The 27513-nt window shown below is 37.3% G+C and overlaps 2 protein-coding genes across 2 annotated transcripts in view; both read left to right on the forward strand.

Moving 5' to 3' along the window:
• Nucleotides 1–888: 888 nt before the first annotated feature.
• Nucleotides 889–4112, forward strand: atp5po (ATP synthase peripheral stalk subunit OSCP). Its single transcript, XM_079821637.1, has 7 exons — nt 889–963; nt 1552–1602; nt 2011–2121; nt 2209–2338; nt 2570–2682; nt 2850–2936; nt 3499–4112. The coding sequence occupies exons 1-7, from the start codon at nt 937–939 to the stop codon at nt 3607–3609; spliced, it is 630 nt and encodes a 209-aa protein (XP_079677763.1). The 5' UTR covers nt 889–936; the 3' UTR covers nt 3610–4112.
• Nucleotides 4113–13403: 9291 nt separating this feature from the next.
• The window catches only part of dop1b (DOP1 leucine zipper like protein B), a 28217-nt gene continuing 14107 nt past the window's right edge, over nt 13404–27513 (forward strand). Inside the window, exons 1-15 of the mRNA XM_079820847.1 lie at nt 13404–13568; nt 17975–18149; nt 20426–20607; nt 20697–20867; nt 21253–21442; nt 22227–22325; nt 22421–22544; nt 22865–22974; nt 23149–23260; nt 23368–23485; nt 24607–24726; nt 24815–24923; nt 25006–25215; nt 25794–26116; nt 27079–27476. Coding sequence (XP_079676973.1) covers nt 18009–18149; nt 20426–20607; nt 20697–20867; nt 21253–21442; nt 22227–22325; nt 22421–22544; nt 22865–22974; nt 23149–23260; nt 23368–23485; nt 24607–24726; nt 24815–24923; nt 25006–25215; nt 25794–26116; nt 27079–27476 — 2407 coding nt within the window. The 5' untranslated portion in view covers nt 13404–13568; nt 17975–18008. The remainder of the gene's footprint in view (nt 13569–17974; nt 18150–20425; nt 20608–20696; nt 20868–21252; nt 21443–22226; nt 22326–22420; nt 22545–22864; nt 22975–23148; nt 23261–23367; nt 23486–24606; nt 24727–24814; nt 24924–25005; nt 25216–25793; nt 26117–27078; nt 27477–27513) is intronic.

Here is a 27513-nt window from a genome sequence, read left to right on the forward strand (position 1 = left end):
AAACCTTCAGGACTATACGAGACAGTCTTTGGACGGGCTAATTCTAAGCCTCTTAGGTTTTGCAGTCAAAAGAACAATCTGGAAATGCACCCTAAGATTCTTGAGCAGTGGGGTTTACATTGCTCATTAAAAAAAAAAAGCAAAGTTAGTTGACCTTTAGTTCTAGTTTTTGTATGCATGTTATCATTTCATCCAACACAGCAATAGATTTGACAGCCCCTCCATAATTAGGAATTAGCTCAATTAATATAATTCTAGTCTATTAACCGATCCTCGGGGTCCTAGTCATCCCACAGGTGCACCTGAAGTACCTACACTTTGAAGCTGAATAAAACACAAAAATAAACACAACTAGGCCTACACAAGTTGGTTGCGACCTGTCATAAAAACCAGAGAGAGAGAGGCCTACTCATTGATTATGTTCCATCTTTATCAAAATCCTGTGAGTGATCTGGGTGAAATGATCAAGATAAATGAGTGACTTGATGTCATATGCAGCTGATATCCTCATGAGGTGAGCACTAATGTTGCTTTTAAGGTGCTATATAAATAAACCTGACCTTGACCTCAATATCAGTAGCCTATACCAGGTTTTGTAAACTTTTTTATTTATATTTTTATTAAGATAATTATAAGATATCATTTTGGAGATTTTAGAATGACCACCAGATCTATAGATCTAGTATTCATCTTGCCTTACAAATAGCTCAAGACTTTAATTTAAGACGCTTCACACAGGTTGTAGATTCATATAAGGTATTGTACAAAGAAAAAATCGTTTCCAAAGCGGTTTGTTTATCCCGTGATCTTTCTGAGTAATTTTCCATTGATATGGCTAACTACATTTCCCACAATGCATGAGCACTGCTCTGGTGTATTTCTTCCCAGACTTTCACGCATGCGCAGTGCTTTTGACCTACACAGTTGCAGGAGAAAATGGCAGCGCTTGGACTGGGGCAGCAGGTATGACATTCTAAAAACCTTGTTAGATTTATGGAATACCGCGAGCTGTTTGGCTTCGTGTAGTTAAATCCATGTACTCTGTTGAAACTTTAATTATTTGATAGGCTTAAACCGAGATGATTTGTCTGATAAGTGAACGAGGCCTTGACGGGCAGTGTCTACTCCGCTTACGTACATGTACAGTGATTCAAACCCTGTGCTCTTGTGATATCTAATAATCCGTTATCATTGATATCAAGTCATTGATAATAATCATATTATTATCATTATTAAGTTAATGATGTTCATTATCGTCTCGTCTCTTGAGTTGTATTAGCTGAATGGATTTATTTATTAGTTGTGCAAATGACCTGACGAGTTTTTGCTCCACACATGCTGAAGCATACAATGCTGAAAATGTGTTTGGACATATGTTTTAAAATCTGTAGAAGTTAAGTTATCATATGTTGCAGTTTAGTGGGTTTTGGACGCAATGAATGGTACTGAAATGAAGAGCATATTTTTCATTGAGTCTTGTCATTGAGAATCTGTTAAAGTTGATATCATGTCTGCATGCAAGTTAACTTTATTATTTCTCTCTCTCTACAGGTGCGTCAGTTTAGCACCTCTGTGATCCGACCTGTAGCAAAACTTATCAAGGTAAAAAAAAAAAAAAAATTCACACCAGGTCAAAAGAACATGCATAATTTCCCCCATATTTTGCAAAAGTTACAATGGTAACCAGTTTCCCCTAAAATACCTAAACCACTTTAAAATAACAATTCTAAAGGAGTTTTACACCATATAAGTGTAATGTATGATTTTGCAGTACTGATATTGGTTGTAATTATGATGTTTTGGTGAAACGCACAGAGATTTCTATGTAATAGTATTACATTTGTTATTTTTCTGTTGATTTAACTCCATGGTTTAATACAAATGTATTTACTGTATATACTATGATATAATACCATAGTAGTTACAGGCTTTCTTTGATAATTTTGTTGTATATTGTTTTTTTTTTTTGTGCACAACAGTCTGTATTCTTACCATAGTGTGTTTCTTCAGCCTCCTATCCAGGTCTATGGGGTCGAGGGACGCTATGCTACTGCCCTGTTCTCTGCTGCCAGCAAGCAGAAGAACCTTGATAAGGTTGAACAGGAACTTGGACGTGTGGCTGTGAGTATTCCTTTAGATTTCTTTGTTTCTGCTCGCTTTACACAGTGCTTTAATCAGTTCTGGATCTTTCATTTTCTTGTTTCCTAGAGCCTGATTAAGGATCCTAAGCTGTCAGGTATTGTGATGAACCCCCATATCAAGCGCGGTATCAAACAGAAGACTTTCGTTGATTTCTTAACCAAGGCAAAACTTTCCCCCATCACCATCAACTTCATCAGTGAGTGTTTTCACTAGCCATTTCATATTCACTGAGAAGTACTGTTATTTTAATCGCATTGTAGAAGTAGAGTTTACAAGTTTGCACCATATTGCGTATTTGCGCACAGTGAAATGTCTGTATATTTAAAAGATGTGAATATTGAAATTGATATTTGTTGCATTTAGAAAAGAGAACAAGGTGTATTCTATATATATTTGCATATTTTTCAATATTTTTTTTTATTTACAGATGTCCTGGCAGAAAATGGCCGCTTGACCTTGACCCCTGGTGTCATTGGAGCCTTTGGAAAAATGATGAGTGCCCACAGAGGAGAGGTCACATGCTCGGTCACCACTGCTCAGGTAAGCGGTGTATACATTTATATTAGTTTGCTCTCCTTGTACACATTTCTTTTAATTTTAACCTTAATATTACTACTAAATTAAATGTTTTGTTTTCAAAGGTTTAATTTTGAATTTCATATTTATTTTAATGTCTTTTATGTGTTTTATGCTGAATGTCTGAACAGGCTCTGGATGAAGCTAATCTTGCAGAGTTGAAGGTGGCGCTGAATGGTTTCCTCGCAAAGGGAGAAACTATCAAGCTTGAGACCAAGGTAGGAGTGGGCTTCATTTTATTATCAAGTGCTAATTTTAATCTAAAGATGCATAGTTTTTTTTAAAGAGGGTATTCGGGTCTGCATTATGTTTTGATTTTGTTTTTCACTGAAGTGTAAAAGAATGCAAATTGTCATTCCTGTGTATCGTACCGGAGAAAGTGCAACATTGCCAACATTGATTTTTGTCATTTTTCATTTGTCATCTGCTCATTTTTAACACACTTATTTAAATATCTAATTTAAACCTAAAATACGTGTACATAGTATGTTGCTTATATAATTTATTTTTAATTTGTATATTGGGTCTATGCTATTTTGCACATTGTCTGTATATTTTTATTTTTATTATCTGTGTCTTGTCACTGTCATTCTGTGCACTGTAGAGCTTCTGTCACTACAACAAATTCCTAGTATGTGTAAACAAACCTGGTAATAAAGCTCATTCTGATTCTGATCCATGTGGAAATGAACAAGTGCAATAAATAGATTCTATCAAAGTGTTTTCTTATATTTATTATAATACAGATGTTTCATGTGTTTCTCTTCCTCCTTCCCACAGTCTGATCCCTCTATTCTTGGGGGCATGATCGTGAGCATTGGTGACAAGTATGTGGACATGTCTACCAAGACAAAGATCCAGAAGCTCACAAAGCTGATCAGGGAGACCTAAGTCCTGTGGACTGTCCAGACCTACTCTTATAAGGTTCAGGAGCTGAAGAAAGAACGACATCTCTGCTATTGTGTAGTTGAATGACCTTGTCCAGTTGTGTTCCAAATAAATATTATGTAATTTAAACTGTGTGGTATTTGTTTGTTTTTTATCCTGAGAGAGAGTTTAGTGTGATATTAAATATAAATGATAGTCTTATTTACAGTGTATGTTTAGTGGAACCGTAACTTGGAATTGCTAAACTTTTAAATCTTACTGGAACTGGCAATATACTTTTTTTTTCCCCAGGCTTCTTATTGGCCAACACAGCTTTACAGTTAGTGATATTGCCACCTGTTGCTTTGGCATGCTCTTGACAGTGCTTCATTTTGCGTTTTCATGTGGATGCGATTTTGTTTTTTAAACTGAGGAAAAGCTCTCAAAGGCTGTTCTTTTGTAATTTCTAATCAAAGAATCCTGTAAAAATGTATCAGTTTCCATAAAAATATTAAGCAGCAGAACCATTTTCAGTCTGCATATCAGAATGATTTCTGAAGGATTGTGTGACACTGAAAATTGGAGTAATGACTTTAATGAAATTAAGCGAAGTGAAATTAACTATTCTGCCTTGATCTGCTGAACTTATAGAGCCAGTTAACTTTATTGTGCAGAGTTTCAGCCTGGGGCCCGTTCTTCGTACCTCGCTAACTCAGTTAGCCGGATTTGATTGTTGACGATTTGGCATGATCTTGGATTGTTTGGTTCTTCGACGCTCATCCTGGACTTGCTGTCATAGCAACAGGTCCTTTAGCTTAAACCTGCTCGCGAGCAGGCTTATTTCATGTAAACAGGATTAGATTGCATCTTGAGGTAATACTTAAAATCTGTCCCAGCCACTGCTACTTTATTACAAGAGTTCATTACTGAACCAGGGGTAATAATAATCATTTTAAATAATAATAATATACAAATTTTAAATTGTATATGTTTATGAGAATGTATATAATATTATAATGTTGTGTATAATACTATAGACACAGCCACTTGATTAAGCGATTTATTTGTGATGGAATAATTACTTTATAATTTTATTGGAAGTTTGCACACATGTTGTACAGTTAATCTGAGCCGTACATTAATTTAAGTGACGGATATTATGGGATGGCTTGATGCAGCGCAGGAGATGCAGAGAATTTGATCTTGACCCTTAAGAAACTTTAATACTGTCACGTTACAAATCTGCTTCAAATTGAATTAAAAATTGAATTACAACATTGAAATAAAAATGTAAAGGGTGTACAAATACTGTATAAAATCGAAAATATAAATAATTGGTAATCATGTAAAAAAAACATTTATCATTGATCTATTATAACCTTTATGTTGGTTTGGTCGTTTAGCTGTTTCCTTATAAAGGTCCAGATATTCGTGGGTTTTTTTGTGTAATTTGGCAAGTTTTTTGCCAGGTGGCTTTTTTAATTATATGATGTCATTACGTTGCTCTCTTGACGCCAGCCAATCGCTGCATTGCTGATCATGGTTTCGAGTATCGATGCATCTGCCCTCTTCAGGGAAAACAAGAACGCGCAGTGATCTTAGATCATTTAATCCAGATATTTTAATCCAATCCGCAAATTCGTTTGAAGAATCAAATTAGCCAGACATCAGTTATCACGATTAAAAGATCTGGGATCTGTCAAATCATCTCAGATGTATTAAGCGAGGTACGAAGAACGGGCCCCTGATGTGTACTGTGTTTTTGGTCTAAATGTTTTCTAAAGCAGATTTTAAAATCAGTCCGGTATCGTCTTAGTTAAACTTAGTTGTGTTCCTTATTCTCCTACAATTTTCTGAGTTTTAGTTTGTTGATTAAATAAAGATATTTTTGTTCTCTCTCATTTGTCATACACTTCACTAAAGCCACACATGACAGAATACCGGACATAGAAAATAATATTTGGCAGTGTTTTTTTTTTTTATTCCCCCCTCACTAATGGACCTAACTGCTGTCCAACTACTCTGCCTGGAGCAGAAGGACCGTTCACTGGCCTGGAGGACTATACAAGGGACTTTTAGATCTGGCGCTGCGTGCCTTACTCACTATCCGGACCAAGGCACACCTTCCAGTGAGCGGTCCCAGTGAGGATTTTGCCGCCTTTGTGAAGTGGGTGCTGGTGAGTAATGGATTGGCTTTCACCATCTGCCTAGTGGAGGACATCACCAACCCCACTCCTGACCAAGAGTCCAGCCAGCCATCACTCCACTGCACGTATATGATGCCAGAGCCCAAGCCTGAAACGATGAACGAGCCAGCGCAAGAGAAAAGGACTGAGCCAACCACTGCCCCGGAGCCTGAGCCCTACAGTGAGTCTGACCAGGTGCGTGAGCCAGCAACATTAATTGCTGCTGTGGGAGTACTAGTGGAGTTTTGAGGGAATGGAGGAAGACCCCCATCCACACTCCCACCACTGAGGGTGAGCTGCTGCTGACCACTGCAGGTCATGATGATTTGGAAGAATAGCTATAGTTATATTAATCTCCTGTGGCCGCCCCTGGTCCGGTCTTGCTTAAAGTCTTGTGTGCCCCCTTGGTCTCTTCTCAAAGTCTACTGTGTTTCCAGAGTTCCTACCCAGCCTCCCTCTCCTGCCAAGTTCAGCCAGTTTCTTGGTGTGTGTTTGTTTGTGAGTTAGGCATGTGCAGAATTCAGAATTTAATTGAGAATGACTACCTAATACCAATTCAATTCTTGAATTTGAATTGATGTCAAGAACAGGATCTAGAATTACGATTCGAATTTGAATTAAAGGAAGCAGAATTTAAATTCAATAAAATTTCAAAGAAATTCATATACATGTCCATCTTGCCAAAGCAGCTTCATACACTAAATAATGAATCATGGGTCTTGTAATTTTCAACAAGTAAATAAATTAAGGTTATAATTAAAAATAGTGTGTATATTTTCTTAAAGGTCCCATGGCGTGAAATTTTCATTTTATGAGGTATTTCAACATTAATATGAGTTCCCCTAGCCTGAATATTGTCCCCAAGTGGATAGAAATGTTGATCGGTGTAAACCCGAGTTCTGGCTGTCTTTCTCTGCCTTTGAGAAAATGACAGGCCAGACTAGCCAATCCTGAAGTCTCCTGGTTTGACGTCCAAGCAGGAACGGTTACCTCCCTTTCCTCCGCCCAGAGAATCTGGCACGCCCATGCAAACGCTATATTATTGTCCTCGGCTTGTGAACGAGTGAACGCTGGCAGTTTCTCAGTGTTTGGATGTACAAATGAAAACAGAAGTCTTTTTTCAGTTCCTTCTGATCTGTGATCAGTGATTTCTTGTAGCTAATTATTTATTATTCGTGCACACACTGCGGCTTCTCTCTCTCCCGACAGAACGGTGTTTTCGTGTTTTCTATCTTGTGAGTCAGTGTTTTTGTCCGTCCTCGTCGCGTCTATCTGTTCTTAAATGTGCATACTGTCGGGAGTTTCTGCTTAACATCGGCAGAGTAACATCTTTAGAGATAAACCTCACGCACGCCGAAGCTCGGCCTTCAACATCCCCGACCCCCAGTACTGCATCTGGCCCACAGCGGAGGCACCAAACGCGGCGTGAGATTAAGCAGAAGGGGGGTAAGCGTGAGGGTATCCGGCTAGGCTAGTCAGCTTTCCCCACAATAAACTGGATTACATTCGATTACTGCTGTTGTGTCTTTGTTTGCGCTGTGTAAGTTACTCAATGCGCGTCACTGACGCTTTTCATATGATTGGAAGTGAACATATCTAGAAATAATGCTTTAATCAAACTTACTAACTCGTTCATCTCGCTGTAATGGTACATTTCATGTGTTACAAAGTTGGTAGAATAATGATGAAGACGGACTCGGCGTGACTGGGACTCGTGTTTATTCAGAACTCTCACATAAAAACAGGGACGGACTGGGGCTAAAAAACAGCCCTGGACTTTCTCCCAAATAGGCCCATCATCCGGCCATTCGCCCTTAGCCGTGCGCAACAGACACTAGCCAGGATGTACTATGCCACAATACTGTCAGACTATCAGACAAGGTATTCACAACAAGTAACATCTCAAAACCAATGATGATAATAAACTTTGATTAATAGGGTTAGGGTTAGGGTTAGGTTAGGGCTAACGGGCTAGTAAACTTAAGGAGTAAAGGGTGTGAAATGATGAAAATGGCTAGGCCCTATTAATTTTACCTGTGAAGCTTTCACAAACAACCACCACATTGTGCCAATTCCAAAGACAAGGAAAAACTGCACTCTGATGGAAGACAGACAGAAAGTGCAAGCTAGGATTTTTTGGTTAAACAAAAGTTGTCAATTATTTAGCCCCCTTCCTTGTATGTTAGCACGTTTAGAGTGGTAGCAATGCATGCCTGATGTTTTCCCGTTTAATTCAATACCTTAGTCTTCATTCTAGCAGAAAATGTGAGCTCATCACTACAACCTCTCATATACAACAAAGTGAATGAAAGAAATGAAAACCAATGCAATACGATGATGAATGTCCAAAAGATGACACCTACAGACTGTTTTTAAATGGGGTTGGATACATATTTTTTGCTTTTAAACTCTGTGTGTGTGTGTGTGTGTGTGTGTGTGTGTGTGTGTGTGTGTGTGTGTGTGTGTGTGTGTGTGTGTGTGTGTGTGTGTGTGTGTGTGTGTGTGTGTGTGTGTGTGTGTGTGTGTGTGTGTGTGTGTTAGATGACAGTAGGTTACAGTTTGACAAGAGTTCAGTTTGACAAAAGCACAATGTTTTGTTTTATTACGAGTGTACACAAATATAAGCAAACACTTTGCAGTTTGAATGATGTCCTGTATGAACAAAATGACGGAGTATGTATTGTTTTTATGTTTCCACTGTTCGATCGCGGCATCGCGCCCGCACCTCTCCCACACACACACACACACACATTAATTTTCGCGCAAGTTTTATTTATTTTTATATTGTGTATTCTCCATGTAAATTCATGCACCGAGCAGTGACGCCCGTGCCGATTCGGTTAAAACAAATACACATTCCACCCCATGCACACCCATGTTGATAGCTAGCTGACTATGCAATTCACTAAGATAGGGATAAAGGCAGCCTATTAAAATGTGTCCTGCTACTACTGGCATTTACCAGGACCTCTTGCTGGTGTGAAGTTAACTCTGTCTGTCCCTCCTCATCATGACCAGGCTGTGGAAGCTCAGGCTCAGCTTCCACTTGCTGGTCCTCTACAGTCTCAGTGTAGCTAAGTGATGTAGTGTGCTGGCAGTTGCACTGCAACCAAAAAGCCAGTAGTCTCGACTCGAGAGACTTGGAAACTTTTCCCCCATCCACCTTTCTCCTTACGTTTTCTGCTAGCCATAGACTTTTTATTTTTTTGTTTTTTTTATTTTTTTTTTTTTGCCGACGGCCGGGCGACGGCCCTCAGTTGGACGGCCGTTCTGGACTTTTCCAGAACGCACAGATTACCAATCCGTCCCTGCATACAAACACAATAAACTCGCGCTGATAGACAGCGCTCTCACAACTCCGTAGTTACTATAAATAACTTTGTTAGCAATCGCTCCATCTCCGTGATGTCCGGTTCGCGACCGAATCATTATTTTGAATCGGTTCTTTTTAGTGAACCGAACCAGTTCACCAAATCGGACTGAATCGTTCTAAACGGTTCGCGTCTCGAGTCAGCGCTGATCCATAATTTACTAAAGTTACTAACTTTCTGACATGAGTGACAGTCCCTCCGACTAGAAATAAACGAATAACCTGAAGTATATTCTAGTAACTACAACAGTTCACCCTGAACTGAGACATGCTGAGAGAACTGATGAGAAGTGAACTCAGGTCCATCCGTCTCTCTGGCAGTGGCAGCAGCTCGTGCGTCGTAGACTAAACCACGCCCCCTCCGCTCATTACAAATGCAAAGATGTCAGCCAATCACAACAGTGGGCGTTTTTACTGAAGTCTCACAGCAGACACGCCTCTTGAAACAGGGCAGTCAGCCACAGGGCAAACCGCAGTATAGACAAAATGCCTTTTATTTCTAAATTATGACATTTTATGATGTAAAAATCATACTAACAATATAAGTACACCTCAGGAAACACTATAAAATAATAGAAAAATGCCATGCCATGGGACCTTTAAGAAAATTGTGGTTCAGTGTTGGATAGAAAATATTGAGAACATTTCACTAATAAAACCAAGAGATACATTTTCCAATTTTTTTTAAGGAAATGAAATTCAATTAAATTCAATCGAAGAACCGATTAAGCTGATAAAATTAAGGAAAAAAAGGTTACCTATTTATTTTAAGAGAATTATCTCAATTATGCAGTTTTATTTAGAGACACCATTGTTAGTTCCCAGCATGCTTTGCATATGGCTGGAAATGGAGAGTTGATATCAAAATGAAGTGTTATTTTATGTGTTTTTGAGTGAAGGGAAACTTCTGTTAATGTTTAATGATCAGTTATGTTTGACTTTTGAAAGAATTTCTGTTATGTTGAAGTTTTGACCGTTACCATTGTGCAGAAGAGTTAAGGTTAGGTTGTGATGTGAATAACTGCAAGTATTATTATTATGAAGCATGTTGCTTTGTTCAATGAGCTATAACTTTGCTAATGATAGTGCAATAACAGTTTGTTTCTACTTGTGGTAGCAGGAAACAGACTAATAATTGTGTAACAGCTCAAAGTCAAATATAAACAGTTAATTTCTCTTTACTCTAATTTATACCCTTTTTTTTGAAGTCAACTTATATTAAAAAAGCACATTCCACTAATAATATTAAATTCATCTTGTGCTATAGACTAAATAATTTAGGACATTTTACCTAATTTATTCAGGTATTCCACTCAAAAAACAAACCGTAAAAACTATTTAAATATTATGTGTAATATTGTTACCATATTTATTTTTAAAGTAGATAGTGTGTAATTTTTTTTACAGTGTAGTTACGTGTAATGAAATTATGGTATTAAATTACAAAATTAAAGTTATTGTATTGTATTGTCTTGTATTGAGTTCAATTAGTTACTAATCATATTAAAAGAAAATAGCTTTGCATTGATAAAGTAATCCAAACCACATTTATAATGGGTAACTTGTAACAGTAAGCAATTACATTTCCAAAGTAACCTTCCTAACACTGAATGTATGTGAGATTCAACACATTCTTTCTGTTGTGTGACTGTGTGGAATTTCTTTGAATTGGCATGCATTTAATTCCACTTCCTGTCATTCCAATTCAAATTCAACTTCCTGTGGGGCGGAGTCAATTCAAATTCCAATTCATGAATTGAATGGAGGCCAATTCTGAAATTCTGAATTTTACACAAGCCTGGTGTGTGTGTGTATACACTAATCAGGCATAACATTATGACCACTGACAGGTGAAGTGAATAAGATTATTAAATAAATATCAGAGCATCTCCGAAACTGCAGCTCTTGCGGGGTGTTCCTGGTCTGCAGTGGTCAGTATCTATAAAAATGTATCCAAAGAAGGAACAGTGGTAAACTAGCAACAGGTTCATGGGCGGCCAAGGCTCATTGATGCACGTGAGGAGTGAAGGCTGGCCCGTGTGGTCCGATCAAACAGACGAGCTACTGTAGCTCAAATTGCTCAAGAAGTTAATGCTGGTTCTGATAGAAAGGTGTAAAAATACACACTGTATTGCAGTTTGTTGTGTATAGGGCCGCAGACCAGTCAGGAGGCCCAAGCTGACCCCTGTCCACTGCCGAAAGCGCCAACAGTGGGCATGTAAGCATCAGAACTGGACCACGTGCAATGGAAGAAGGTCTGATGAATCATGTTTTCTTTTACATCACGTGGATGGCAGGGTGCGTTTGCGTCACTTACCTGTGAAACACATGGCACCAGGATGCACTATGGGAAGAAGGCCAGCCAGCAGAGGTAGTGTGATGCTTTGGGCAATGTTCAGCTGGGAAACCTTGGGTCCTGCCATCCATGTGAATGTTATTTTGACATGTACCAAAATCATTGTTGCACATGTTGACTTGGCCTCCAAATTCCCCAGATCTCGATCCAATCTAGCATCTGTGGGATGTGCTGAACAAACAAGTCCGATCCATGGAGGCCCCACCCCGCACCTTACAGGACTTAAAGGATCTGCTGCTAACATCTTGGTGCCAGATACCACAGCACACCTTCAGCCCTTTTACTGTCAAAACAGACCTGACCCACCAAGGCATGGACTCTACTAGACGTGGTTCATCAGACCAGGCCACCTTGCTCCGTGGTCCAGTACTGATGCTCACATGCCCACTTTTGGCGCTTTCGGTGGTGAACAGGGGTCGGCACGGGCACCCTGACTGGTCTGCGGCCCCATACGCAAAAAACTGCGATGCACTGTGTATTCTGACACCTTTCTATCAGAACCAGCACTAACTTCTTGAGCTACTTTAGCTCGTCTGTTTGATCGAACCACATGGGCCAGACTTCGCTCCCCATGTGCGCCCATGACTCTGTTGCCGGTTCACCACTGTTCCTTCCTTGGAGCACTTTTGATAGATACTGACCACTGCAGACCGGGAACACCCCACAAGAGCTGCAGTTTTAGAGATGCTCTGACCCATTCATCTGGCTATCACAATTTGGTTCTTGTCAAACTCGCTCAAATCCTTACGCGTGCCCATTTTTCCTGCTTCTAACACATCAACTTACTTTGAGGACAAAATGTTCACTTGCTGCCTAATATATCCCACCCACTAACAGGTGCCGTAATGAAGAGATAATCAGTGTTATTCACTTCACCTCTCAGATGTGCATGTTACATCTCATAAATCATCCTAAATTATGTTTCTGTGAGGGTTGTACATTATAAAACATTTTTGTACATTTTTATAAAACAGGTTTGGCTTTACTTGTGAGAGCCAAATGTCCTCACTTATATTGTGAAATATTATGACAGCCGACTAGTGAGGACATTTTACTGGTCCTCACTAGTTAAAAAGGCTTATAAATGAGCCAAAACATGTTTTATTTAAATCTAGTTGTATAGTGTTTTGCACGTTTCTGTGATTGGTAGGTTTAAGGGTAAGGGTTGGGTTGGGTTAGGCCATAGAAAATATCATTAACTTGATAATCAATGTCTATGCAATGTCCTAACTAGTGAATAGATATACTGTACTTTGTAATGTGTTACTGTGATTATGGTGAACATGAGGCAGAAAGATGAATGGGATGCTTCAAAAAGAGAAAAAGAAAAATGTTATAGTAAAAAAGTAAAACTATACTATACTGAAACAACAGCACGTATAATAGCAGGCTGATTCCAACAATGCAGGCCATAAGGTCATCTACTGTATCTGTCGGACAGTCTCTTTCTATTCATCCATCCATCCATCCATCCATCCATGTTTTCAGGTAACGTTAATGGTCATTGCTGCTCTGCATCTCACATTAAAAGTCGTTTATGATGTAACGATGCCTAAGTAAACTAAGCGCTGTTATCACTAATGCACTGATGGTCAGCCGCTGTAAAATGTGACAACTAGGTGAGAGAAATGTAAACAGATGACATCCTGGAAGATACCAACGAATAGGGGTAAAGCTGAAAACTAATATAGTTGTCTAATAAATACCGTTTTTGAGCAACACTAAAACAGATACCACGTTAAATATTCAAACATTATATGAAATACGAATGTTTATTGCAATGAACACAAAACAAATTAAGAATGCAACAAAAGCTTAAAATAATGTATTGTCAACACCCCTCTTGTCATGGCCGCATGGTTCGTCCCCCTCCGCCCATCAGGAAGTGTACGCAAATGAAATGTTTGGTGGAAATCAGCTGAGCGATTCAATTCTATCTAGGCTAGCTGGTTGAAGCTTTGAATATTATTATACAGTAACTGTCCTACAGTAACTGTTTTTAAACGGTCGATTTATCGTTATTTGGCACGAGACCCTGTGATCTGTCGACCATCCTATTTTGCTGCAGTGGGTGAGTCATTCAGTTTTTACATGGTTTAATGGATGTGATAAAATATGAATAGGTAAGCATCGCTAATAGTGTCTCTGTAATCATGGCTTTAGTTCAAACAGAAGATAGTTTTCATATGTGATGATGGATGCTGGTTGTCCTAACAGTAGACACGTTTAGTTAATTTTTGTTATTTATTTAATAATCTCATGTATTGAACCATCCAGCTGAATGGCACGTGTTTTTTTACTATGTAAAATATGCGTTATGGATGAACCATGATTAACGGTCAAACCATGAGGCTTTAGTACTCGTTAGATTGAATATCCATATAATGGAAATGATGTTCTGTGTGGTAGCCAGTAAGTCAATGGATGCAACAACAAGGACAGATTTGAGTTACATAACATGTCTCTCTGTGTGTTGTGTTGCTGTTCCTCCCTGCTGCTTGAATGAATCTGTTGCTCAAACATTGTGAAAGGGGGTATTGCAGAGATCCAGCTTCCATAACCGATGAAATGAAGGCATATGTATTTATCACATACACATCTATATCCATTTGCAGTACATTTCTCTGTCATCTAGTGCACTGTTTTTACTGGTATGCTGTTAAGAGAAGCACTATTAATGACCAGATCAATAGACCAATATTATTATGGGCAACCTTGTAGACTAAATTCATAGCCTAGGGAGAGTTGGTTGTAGAGTGGCTGACAAATCAATCCTTTATGGTGATGATACACAGGGCAACTTTTTGAGCAATGTTACTAGGCAATGTTGCCGTCAACGGGCAACCAGGTAAGACACAGGGCCCATGACCGATCTAAAGTATCCAGATAGAAATTTGTTGCCCATTCCCAATGGGAAAGTGGCCAAGCAACATTGCTTTGTAACATTGCCCAGTAATATTGCTCAAAAAAGTTTCCCCATGTATCATCACCTTTAGATTTAGAAGGTGGAGATTGTCCTCAATATGTGGTGCATGAATTGAGTATTGAGTACTGAAATCTGGAAATAGAAAAATTTGGATGACATTTACTGTTACACTACCATTAAAATGTCTGGGGGCAGAATTATAATATATTTTTTTTAATAAATTAATTATTTTGTCCAGCAATGAGGCATTAAACTGATTTATAATGTTACAAGAGATGTATTTGTTGTTCTTTTGAACTTTCTAATAATAACAAAGTATGGTTTCCACAAAAATGTTGAGCAGCACAACTGTTTTCAACATTGAAAATAATAATAAGAAATGCCATTTGAGCACCAAATCATATTAGAATGATTTCTGAAGGATCATGTGACACTGAAGACTGGAGTAATGATGCTCAATATTCAGCTTTGCTATCACAGGAAAAAAATACATTTTACAAACTACATAAAATAGAAAATGGTTATTTTAAATTATTATAATATTTCACAATACTACCATTTACTGTATTATTAACAAATAAATGCAGCCGTGGTCAACATAATACACTTTAAATAAAAAAATAAAAAAATCATACCTACCACAAACTTTTGAACGGTAGTGTACATGCACAGGAATATCCTATTTTAATCAGAATTTAGAACCACAACACCTTAACCTGATTGCCGTTAGCCAGTGTTTATGTTGTTATTGTTTATGTTCCATTTTCTAAAAAATCTGAATCAGACAACTGTCATGTTCTAATCAGTTATAAACACCTTCTGTACACTATGTGAACAGAACACCCTATAAGCACTGAAAAATCATATCTGCTAATTTCCAATCAAAGGTAATTATATATTAGATTTTTATTATCATTAAAATAAACTATAAGAATGTATTTACCTCCATTTTTAAATCATCATGCTCTTGTCTTTCATTATTTAGGACATTAGTGAGAATTAATATATTAGTTTCACAGTTACTGACCAAAATGACTTAAATGGCAATACTGAGCATCTCCCGTATTTACAGGAGAAAACCACAGCAAAAAAAATTATGTTCTCATTTACTTATTAATAATATGCTGATTACATGAATACAGTCATATTCAAATAGTTGCGGAAAATATTAACCTCTTTATTTTCAGACAAACAGTCTAAAAGATGTAGAAACTGGATAATAATATTGCGCTATAATTTTTAAAACTTGACTAACCACGGCATCATTGTAAAGGCTTTTTGTTGCTTACTTGTGACTTTTTTTAATGAGCTGCTGTTTTATTGACTGTAAGCTGCTGATGATATTAAGAACATAAGCTCGGATAATTGTGTGAGTGTTTGTGTTTGCTATGGTGGCTTTGTGCCTCCCCCTGCCAGACACAGAATCTCCTATGTGTAAATAAAAGTGCATTTTTAACAGAAAAATGTTAATTGGTTAACTGTAAGTTACCTTACCATACCATATACAGTATAAAACTAATATATTATACGGTATAAAAATGTCTACATAACACTAAAAAAAGTAAAAGGACATTCCCAGAATTCCCAGTGTAATGTTACACATCACATATGATACATTTTTTTTAATAAATAATTGTTTTTCTATTATTTTTGTTATCAGTAATGTACATTAGTGTGTTTTGTGTTACATTTTATGTATGTAGTCAATTTATTGTATTATATTAGTGTCATGTGTGTTACCCTTAATGGCGTTTGAATGTGTTTTGACCTTGTTTTATGAACAGGTCACTTACGATGAACTCTGGTTTGACTTTCTATTGTGCCACCTGTATTGATGTGGTGGTTATTGGTACATTTTAAGGTAAAAAGGCAGATTTTGGTAAAGTAGGTAGGTATATTAACGTAATTTATATCACTTAATGAAATATACAGTTATAAGTTGTAAAATTATATAGCCATTCTATAAAACTGTAAACATTGTCACAGTATTTTTTTACAGTGAATTTCTGGCAACCACAGCTACAGGTTTTTTTGTTTTACCATGAATTTAACAGGATATTTTTTATAGTGCATGAATGAAAATTAGTACTCGATATTCAGAAGAATATCAACTAATTGGTTGTTGTGGTGTACATTTCTGTGTGGTAGTAAGAACAGAAAGCTGAACAGGTAGAGAGTTGTTGTTTAAAAAGACATAGATCAGATTGTTTGGGTGGGTTAGGGTTTGTGTTCAACAGGCACGTGTTTTGGGGCTTGCTTCGGTCTCTTAAATCCTCAGTAAATCTCTAGATGCCTATTTGATGCTCATAGCATCAGATTGAACAGATGCAAGTGTAACTCTGTGTGTGCGTAACTGCGTATGCATGCTCTCAGGGCTTTTATCACCGGAGAGCTAACAGATGTCACCATATCTAAGCAGACACCAGTATCTTCTACTTGTCTGTTGTTTTTGGTGTGTTTTTGAAGTGTCTGTTTATGAGCTGGCCCACAGAGAATATGTAGACATTTTTGGCTTTTTTTTGCCCTTATTTTGTCAGTATGTTATTTGACATAATTCAATATGTTGTAATGAATTATTGCTCTGCAATTATTTTTGTCCATTTCCACCAGTTTGACCCATTCAGGCCAGTTTGCGATGATTGCATTGACAGTGTAATCAGATAATCATAGTGCTATGGAGGCAGCGATTCCTCTCAAGTGACTTTTCGCCTGTATTTCATTGTTCCCCCTGCATTCATTGCAAGTATAAGAACAATGAGCTCAAGGGAGGCAAAAGAGACGCTGTGTTCCTCTGTAAACCACTGATGTCTCTGTTGTACTCTTGGACACTATTGAAATGAGTGTTTATATGCTACTTATTCTCCCATTTCATCTGGTTTTTGGTTTATAAATTTCAAGTACTGTAAATGTTTTTATTATCCTTTTTTTGAAGAAAGTTTTAAGAAAACGAGTACTGAAAATGAAAGAATATATTTAGTATATGGCATTTACACTATCATATAAAAATCAGTAAATTTTATTTAAATTGAGCAAAGGTGACAGACAGTACAGACTTTTACATTGAAACCAAAAATAGTTTTTCATATAAATACTGTTCTTCCTGTGTTCTTGCTCAGTTTTTTGTTGTTGTTTTTTGAAGGAATGTAAACTGCGATTGCATGCTACAATATTTCTAGGTGGTGGCTGGGGTTGCTTACGCTCCTTACTGTCTTTGTGATTATTCTGGTTACTAAATATGACTTGGTTCTCTCTTTCAATGTACTGTATGGAATGTAGAAGTGATAGCATTCATCTCTATAATGAACCACACATGATTTGAGGTATCATTCATGTATGTGCAGCACTTAGGGTTAGAGGTTTGTTCAAATCTCTATCCCTAGCATGATCTACTTGCTTTAGCATGCATCTCTATTTACTAGCCATTTGCCTTTTGTACATTTCTTTATCAGAAATTCATTGTCTTTAGCAGGATTTCACCTCACTTCATGATGTATTTTTTTCTTTGTCTAATCATTAGTTGTAATGCAGGATTTCTCTGTTTTGTCTCATAGACCGATGCTGAGCATGCTGGGACATGACTGAGGCATGATGGATCCAGAGGAAGTCGAGCTTCAGAATGACTACCGTTACCGTAGTTACGGAGCTGTCATTGAGAAGGCGCTGCGCAACTTTGAATCATCTAGTGAATGGGCTGATCTCATCTCCTCACTAGGAAAACTCAACAAGGTACTTAAAGCCTGGAGAAAACAAATCAATGCACTTTAAAGTTTTGCTTTAGTTAAAAAACAAGCAGGGGGTGGGACCTATTATGCAAAATTCCATTTCTGTTTCCTTGCTGTAGCAGCTGGAGATACATAATGTCTGCGCCAAAAAACAAAACATTACTAATGTTCTAAAATTGGATGTACCAACGAACATACAGTAAGAGTCTCCACAGCCTCTCCCGGCCTCTGAGCTACTAAGGACACCGTGGTTGAATATCATTTATGAAGGAAATGCTGAAGAATGTCATTAAAGTGTAAAGACGGTACATGCTAGTCGATGAGTTAAATCAACTCCCCAACAACTACATACATGTATCCACTAACCATTCAGAAACGTCCAGTTGCATTCTAAACGTTGTAACTTCTTCCTGAGTCTCTCCATCAGTGTCCGACTCCGGTTTGAACATGTAAGGCTCAACAGCGCTACTGACAATTTCTGACATTTTGGCTGCGTGACATTTTCCAGTTTTATTGTTGCCGGAGTATCCGAAGCACAAGCTGTAAAGGCTCTTCTGGAAAAGGGGTGGGGAGCAGCAGCTCATTTGCATTTAAAGGGACACACACAACACGGCATGGTTTTGCTCACACCCAAATAGGGGCAAATTTGACAAGCTATAATAAATTATCTGTGTGGTATTTTAAGCTGAAACTTCACAGACACATTCTGGGGACACCAGATACTTATATTACATCTTGTGAAAAGGGCCATAATAGTTCCCCTTTAAAACCTTTTTTAAAATGTTTTTATATGAATGTCTTGTAATTGTGTCTGCACATTAAACCAGGAGAGAAGTATTTTAAAATAAAAAAGCAAAGGACACAGTTTGGCACACACTTTATCTTTACCTCCCTTTGAAGTAGACAAGGAAGTTTGCTTGGTTCAGTTCAAGATCGGTTTTTAGTTACAGTTTTTTTAGGGAAGTGAGAGATGTGCCTTTATGATCTTTAGTCCTGTTGAATGAAGGCATTGGTTAAAACATTACTGCTTGACCTCAAGCACATCAAACATTATGTTCAAAGTGCAGCTGATTTGAATAAGCTGAACAGGACTTGTGTACACTGTCCTTAAGATTAGATAAATAGATTTCATCTCAACCTTCCACTGCGCTTATTTTCAAACACAGTCCAATACTAATGTGCAGATGAAAAAAAAAATACTTTTAAATTTCTCTCTTTTTCTCAATATCACTTTATATGGCATGTGATTTTCTTGTTTGCTTAATGGGACTTTCCGGATATTATGCAAGTTACAAAACAATCTGTGTGAATATAAAAGATATCTATTGGATTTTGTGTATTTATTTCAGATGTATGACATTTAATATATGATATGAAGTATGTTCACTTTGTATATAGAGTGACATTATTGACGGTATATCTTGTATAACATGTTTCAAGTGCTGTGCAATAACAAACTAAACCCTCTGTCTCAGTTCCTCCTCTAAGCTATTGTTGATAGTTTGTTTGAAACCTGTTCAGCAAATGTGGTTGCTGAGTGAGATATTTGTTGAAGAGACTGGAAAGCTTGTGACTTATAAGTCTCTTGAAATGAGTGTAAATACTAGTTTTCATGATAATCCACCAACAATTAACTTTGTTTTAATTAACGGGGTATAATAGTATCTTCATGTATGTACCGTCATTTTTGATCTCTTTGTATATACACTACCGTTCAAAAGTCTGGGGCTGGTAAGTTTTTTACATGTTTTTGAAAGAAGAACTTACCAAGGATGCATTCCTTTGATAAAATAAATAAAAACAGTAGTACTGTGAAATATTATTAAATAACTATAATATTATTAAATAACTTTATTATTTTCTATTTTAATATATTTTAAAATAAAATTGATTCCTGTGTTGACAAAGCTGAATTTTCAGCATCATTACTCCAGTCTTCATTGTCCTTCAGAAATAATTTCAATATGCTGATTTGCTGCTCAAGAAATATTTCTTCTTCTTATCAATGTGATTCTTTGATGAATTTTAACAGTAGTCTTTACTATCACTTGAATGAAAAAAGTATTACTTTATGAATTAATTTGAATAAATGTATTATCTCTCCCAAAAAACATACTAACATCAAACCTTTGAGCGATTGTATATTTAGACATCTTTTTATATAAATTGATATAGATACCTATAGAAAATTGTGTAAAAACTTTGACCAGTCAGTATAATTTTTAAATATTTGTTAAACCATCCATCCTGCCCTCCTCTCCCACTCAATGTGCTTCTCAGGCTCTCCAGAGTAATCTGAAGTACTCTCTGTTACCACGGCGGTTGATCATCGGGAAGCGTCTGGCTCAGTGTTTGCATCCTGCCCTGCCCAGCGGCGTCCATCTCAAAGCACTTGAGACCTATGAGGTCATTTTCAAAATCATCGGCACAAAATGGCTTGCAAAGGATCTCTTCATATACAGGTTGGTGTCATTGATACATGCTGGGTGAATCTTACATAGAAATGTCCAGGTCATTTATCAAATCACTTGTGCATGTGTGTACACTTCAGCTCAGGACTCTTCCCATTGTTGGGACACGCAGCGATGTCAGTGAAGCCGGTTCTGTTGACGCTGTACGAGCGGTACTTCCTGCCCATTCAGAGGGCACTGTTACCCAGCCTGCAGGCTTTTATCATGGGCCTGCTGCCTGGACTGGAAGAGGGTGCGGAGGTCTATGACAGGTACAACTTAACACCAACCATCAATAAGTGATTCACAAGTTGACACTCCAGAGATTTGATCCTAAACTTTCCTAACCTTTCTCAACATACTCACAAGGGTACCCTGAACTCCTTTGTCACTCTCACTACAACTGTGCCTCGATTAATACGTAACCAATTTAACATTAAGTGAGATTATCTTGATTATTTTGGAGAAAAAGTGTCCTTATTCATTTAAACATGGGACTTCCATAGACTTACATTAGACAAGAGCGAAAACTTATCACATGATATGGTCGATTTACATTTTTCTAGGCCGGATATCACTTTTGGCCTCTACTGTAGTTCCTGATGAGGCTTTGATTTCAATGTTACAAACCCCAATTCATCTTTCTTCCTGTTTAAGGACGGATACGTTGCTTGTGAAGTTGTCATTGTTGGTGGGTCAGTCTGTGTTTTATGGAGCGCTGTGGGGTTCAGTGCTTATATGTCCTCTGGTACGGCTCCCAGCCACACTCTTCATCGTCGCACACTTTGACCACTCAATCACTGCTCGAGAACAGAAGTATATGCTTGGGACAGATCACATACTAGTGGTAAGTGTGTGTGTGTGTATGTGTTTGGAGATAATTATATAAAAGGAAAATATATATATATTTTGTACATATAAACTCCGATTGTTTGTTTGAAAATATATACAAGAGAAGACCTTAGTCCGGGTAGACAGAGTACACATTAATTTGACATAAATGAAAAAAAGACTGTGATGGAAAACACATGTTCAACAGAACATATTTTTTAAAATGAAATGTATTAATGTGATGGTAAAGCTGAATTTTCAGCATCATTACTCCAGTCTTCAGTGTCACATGATCCTTCAGAAATCATTCTAATACTGATTTGGTGCTTAAGAAACATGATCACAGTTGAAGACAGTTGTGCTGCGTAACATTTTTGTGGAAGCCATGATACATTTTTTAGGATTCTTTGATGAATAAGAGTTAAAATAGATCAGTATTTATTTGAAATATATTTTTTTCTAACATTATTCTAACATAAGTCATTACTGTCACTACTGATTCAATAATTACTGATCAATTTAAAGCATCCTTGCTAAATAAAATTAATTTCTTAGAATAAAAAAAAAAAAAAAAATCTTACTGACCCAGGCTTTTGATCAGTAGTGTACATCTTTTGCAGGGGTTGTGAAAGTTAGACATGACCTAAAACGTGTGACATATTGAACAGACTGTACTTTTGTTCCTCACAGCCAGACGTTTGGGTCAAATTACACAGGGTGTCTGTCTACTCTGACTAAGCTCTGTTGTTTTGAAGAAATTGTGTAACTGAAATGGACACCTCCCTATATCTCTGCTCCAGGTGAAGGCTGTTTGTCTCGCTTTACAAGACTCGAATGTTTTGGTCCAGAGAAACATGCTGGAAATCCTTCTCTACTTCTTCCCCTTCACAACCTGCCAGGTTAACCCCCTTTTTCTTTCTTCATGTCTTCACTCCCAACTACATTTGGCCTGTCCCAGACCATGTGTAATAATTTTTTTTCAAACACTCTCTAGGATCCTGAGGAATGTCCCATCCCACTAAACCAAGATGAGATGATCTGTGTGGTGTCTGCTGCCTCACTCACCCTGCTCAGGAGAGATATGTCTCTGAATCGACGCCTCTATGCATGGATGCTCGGTACTGTACACAAACTGTCAGACAATTACAGAATACCACAGAAATACTCCAGTACTGTTTCATAAAATAAATGGCATTTATCTATTAGAGAATTGTTGGCTTAAAACTGAAAAGTCTTAAATAAGTGATCCCATGGAAGACAATGGTAATTTTTAAAAAGAAAAACATTTTTATGGATCTTTTATGGCAAATTGTCTCCTTTTCATTGTATGGAAAATTACATTCTGCTTATTTAATTTTTTTTCTCATAAGAAATGTACAACAACTTTTATCTTGAGTGTAAAACAAACCAGTAATTTTCTATATGTGTGTATTGTCAGGCTTAGACATCAAAGGAGGAATGGTGGCTGCAGATTCCAGTCGCTTTAACAGTGTGGAAGAATACACTGCATTCTACTTCAGTACACACTCCAGAGAATTACTGGTGCAGGTATAGAAGATAACACACTCACTCAAACTCAACTGAGCTTATTCAAAGTACTAGAGTAGAGCTTTTCAATTAGAATGGGAGTTGTTGTTCACTTAACACATTTCCTGTATGTTTGTGTATACATTCTGCACATGCATAGTTAAAATCAACTCATATTTGTTGTTTTCTTCATAGGCTCTGGTCAATATTCTGAAGCAGAAAGATATAGAGGCCAACCCAGACAATCTAATAGAGTATCTCAGACCTTTTCGCATCATCATTAGCCTGTTGGACAAATCCGAGATAGGTAAAGACACCCAAATGGTTGAAGTTGTAAATTAGCACTTTAATAAGTACTTTACTTTGGTCCTATTTGACATAATCGCTTGTGTCTCTGCATTCTTTCATTCACAGGGCCATTGGTGTTGTCTGATGTGCTGCTGGAGGTGGTCAGAGCCTTTTACAGCTACTGTAAAGTGATGCTGGGAGAGGACAATCTCAACACCAGCCTCAGTGGCAGCCAACTCAACAGGTCAGAGAGAAGAATTCAGTACTCATATTTTTACAGTGGATAAGTTTTCCTCTAACTCAGCTGGTAGAGAATTATACCTGCAACACAGACATCATGATTTTGATTCCTAGACAGCACAAATAATGTCAGCGTCCCTCAGCAAGGGTCAAATAAGAGTAAAACCTAACTGGCGAGTAAATGAGGAAGGGATAATGTACAGTCAGCTGGTCATTATCCCAAAATTAACCCGGCATGATGGTCAAATTTGCAAGTTTTTTTTTGTGGCTGTATGTTATCCTTCTGATTACATGCCTTTTTACCAAATAAATGGGCATGAAATTGATTTGAGCTGAAATTATTTATGTAAGGGCTGCAGAGTGCTATGAGAACAATATTCAAAACTGGTTGTCAGGGTCAACAGTCAAATATACATTTATAGAGGTCCATTATAGGACATTTTTTGACTGCAGAATTCTGCCATCAACAATTCAGAAGTGAAACCTTTTGAACCAATACACAATAATAATATATCTTATATAATATTATATAAAATTTAGATTTTACTGTAAGTGGATATACACTACCGTTCATATGTTTTGGGGTCAGTTTTTTTTTTTAAAGAATTGAATACTTGTATTCAGCAAGGGTGCATTAAATTGATAAAAAGTGACAATACAGATTTTTTTTTTTAAATAAATATTTTTTTATATTTACTGTTCATCAAAGAATCCTGAAAAAAGTTATCACGGTTTCCACAAAAATAATATGTAGTACAACCGTTTTCAACATTGATCGTAATGAGCAATGTTTTTGAGCACCAAATGAGCAAAATAAATTCTGAAGGATCATGTGACACTAAAGACTGGAGTAAAGGCTAACGAAAATTCAGCTTTGCCATAACAGGAATAAATTACTTTTTAAAAATTATAATAATATTTAACAAAATATTACTGTTTTTACTGTGTTTTTGATAAATGCAGTCTCGGTGAGCATAAGAGACCTATTACTTATTACTTTCAAAAACATTCAAATATCTCGCCTACCCCAACCTTTTGAATTGTAGTATAAATGTACAAGATGAGTTAATAATGCGCAAATGAATGATGCTTCTGATTGATTGTTGATTATCTACTTGTGTGCAGTAAAATCAAGGAGAATAAAAACGCCTCAGAGATTATAAAGACAGTCAATATGCTTGTGAGTGCCATGACCAGCAATTATCTCTGGGACTACATGACAAGGCATTTCCAAATCTCTCTCAGGTAAACATGCACAAACTCATAATAAACTGCATTACGTGAACATAAATGGAATTATGTCTTGATGCCTAGTGTTATGGTTGTTTCTCAGCTCACTGAGTGATCCAGATGGGAAGGGTCCATCTAAAGACTGGAGTAGCCCTCCTTCAGTGACTGAACTTTCAACGCTCATTATCTTCCTGATGGATGTTATTCCTTTGGTATGATCTGATGATTCATCTTTGGACAACTTTTTCCAAACTTTTGGTCATTTGGTCTGATTTGGTCTGTCTTTCTTATTAGGAACTCTATGCAGAGATTCAAACGCAATACCTGCCACAGATGCTCAGCAGCATGCTGCAGTCACTGCGTAGTCACATGACATCCCTTAGCCTACAGGAGCTCACACAGGCCATGAGAGCATGTTTTAAAGTGCTCAGTAAGATCCAGATGCCGGTGGCTTATATGGACATGGAGGGCGAATTGCAGACACAAGATGGGGAGCAAACACAGGTATGGGTCAGTTTTACTGTAAACTGCCGTAAAGTCTGGCAAAAAAACGTCTCATTCTCACCAAGGCTGCATTTATTACAGTAAAAACAAATATTGTGAATTATTACAATTTAAAATAACTTTTCTTTTTGGATATATTTAAACATTTTCAGCAGTCATTACTCTAGTCTTCAGTGTCACACGATCCTTCAGAAATCATTCTATGCTGATTTCATGCTAAAGGAACATTTTTTTATTGTCAATGTTGAAAACACCTGTTTTTCTTAATTTTTTTTGTAAACTATGATTTTTTCAGGATTATTTGATGAATAGAAGGTACAAAAGAATAGCAAACAGCATTTATTTGAAATATATATATATATATGTTTTAACAATGTAAAAGTCTTTATTGTCACTTTTGTTCATTTTCTTTCTTTCAAAAAAATATTTTAGCAATAGTGTAAATGTTTGGGCCACTGCATTTAGTATATAATGAGAAATATAGTAATGACAAAATAAAGCTTATACCCTAATGCCATTCATATTATGGTTTGGAAATGGCTGTGTATTAAAAGGGCTCTGTTTTTGTACAAATATAGATTGGGATGACTTGCAACAACAACGTCAAAGAAAGTGACCAGGTGAATGGTAACCATGACAGCAGCACCGGTGAGGCCGGTCTGAATGGACAGATGACACTGGAGGTGGAGCCAAGTGAAGCTCCGTACCCTCCTTTGCGCTCTGAAGACAGTGGATTAGGCCTGAGCGCGTCTCCATCTGAACAGCACCTCCTACCAGGCCTTAATGGATCAGAAGCTGCTTCTGAGGTGAACTCTGAAGCAGAGCACGTGTGGAGAAGAGGAGGAAGTATAGAAAACATGTCCAAATGTGTGCAGGATATACTGGCATCTGTGATCACCAGGTAATTTACAAATTCAATGTATATACTGTGTGTGCCCAATATGCATATTTTCGGTATGCATAGATTACAGAGATTACCTGCTACATTTAACAAAATGTGCATAGACAACCAGTACACCTAGCCAGGAATAATATATTTCAGAAATCAAGAATGCAGTCAGTGTGACAAATGCACCAAACATTTGATTTTAACATATCCAGCTTAATATAATTAGCTTGCTTCCTAATCTAGCTGTCTAATAAACCTGGCTTTGTATATTACAAATTTTGTTGGCTCTTTTTCACTTTGGATAAAAGCATCTGCTAAATGCATGAATGTAAATATAGATAAACAAAAATGCTAAATAATGTTTTTACTGTGATAACTGGATGGATTAAATAAAATGCTATATAGTCATGTGACAACAATGTAACATTTTAGCATTGCATTTTGTTGTAATTCTACTTTTAACAAACAGTATACTATACACAATTTTTGCCCAGGTTCCTGTAAGGTTCTTAACCTTCTTGACAAATTTTTGTGATTTACTGGATAAGGATTGTTGATATAATAAATATTTTAGTGATTGGCATAACTAGAATGTGTATTGACTGTATTAATTAAAAAAATGCCAATGGAGTTTTAAGATTTAATTAATTACATGCTTTTTTCAGGTCTAGAAATAACACTTTTCTCATTAAGGTCATAGAGCCAGGTTCTTCAAGACAGTGAGAATCCTGGTTCTTTTTAGTTGTTTTAGCTTATTTCAATGCTTTTTTTAAATCTTATTTTAAATTATTTCACGTCATCTTGGAAGCCCCCTTGGAAGTTTGTTGAGTTCTGGCTCTGCAACTTGCAGCATGCATACTCACTGTTCATGCTTTCTCTCTCTCTCTCTCTCTCTCTCTCTCTCTCTCTCTCTCTCTCTCTCTCTCTCTCTCTCTCTCTCTCTTTCTGTCTCACTTGCCTTCACTTCCTGTCAGGTATTTGTTAGATATCGTGGATCCAAAGACGAAACAGGATGAAGAAAATCAGCTAGATCCTAATGATTCTCCTAGAGGCAGTAAACGGTCTCCATTGAAACGGAAAGGCAGCCGAGACTTGGGTCTTATCAAAGACAGACTTGCTGAGTTCTTCAACCCTAGTAAACTGAGGATTCATGCCCTTCATGGGTCTTCTAGGGATGGGGGTAAAGACCACAGACCAGTAGAGTTGGAGTGGATGGGAAGTTTCCAGTCAAAGGGCAAAGGGGAGATATCGGAGACGTGCCGCCAGGCCTTCACTGTGGTCTGCCAGCTTCTCCTGGAATGCACAACTTTTCCTGTGTATTTTACAGAGGAAGAGAACCAAGACCTGGACACATCTATGTTCAGCAAGACCGGTAAATAAAGGAATTGTATTCCAATACTACATTCAAC

The sequence above is a fragment of the Gobio gobio genome, assembly GCF_949357685.1.
Source record: "Gobio gobio genome assembly, chromosome: 7".
NCBI lineage: Eukaryota > Metazoa > Chordata > Actinopteri > Cypriniformes > Gobionidae > Gobio > Gobio gobio.

Coding starts and splice junctions, on each gene's coding strand:
- atp5po (XM_079821637.1), top strand. CDS start 937: ATGGCAGCGCTTGGACTGGGGCAGCAG. Junction 2,683..2,849: donor GCTCGGTCACCACTGCTCAG/GTAAGCGGTGTA, acceptor ATGTCTGAACAG/GCTCTGGATGAAGCTAATCT. Junction 2,937..3,498: donor CTATCAAGCTTGAGACCAAG/GTAGGAGTGGGC, acceptor TCCTTCCCACAG/TCTGATCCCTCTATTCTTGG.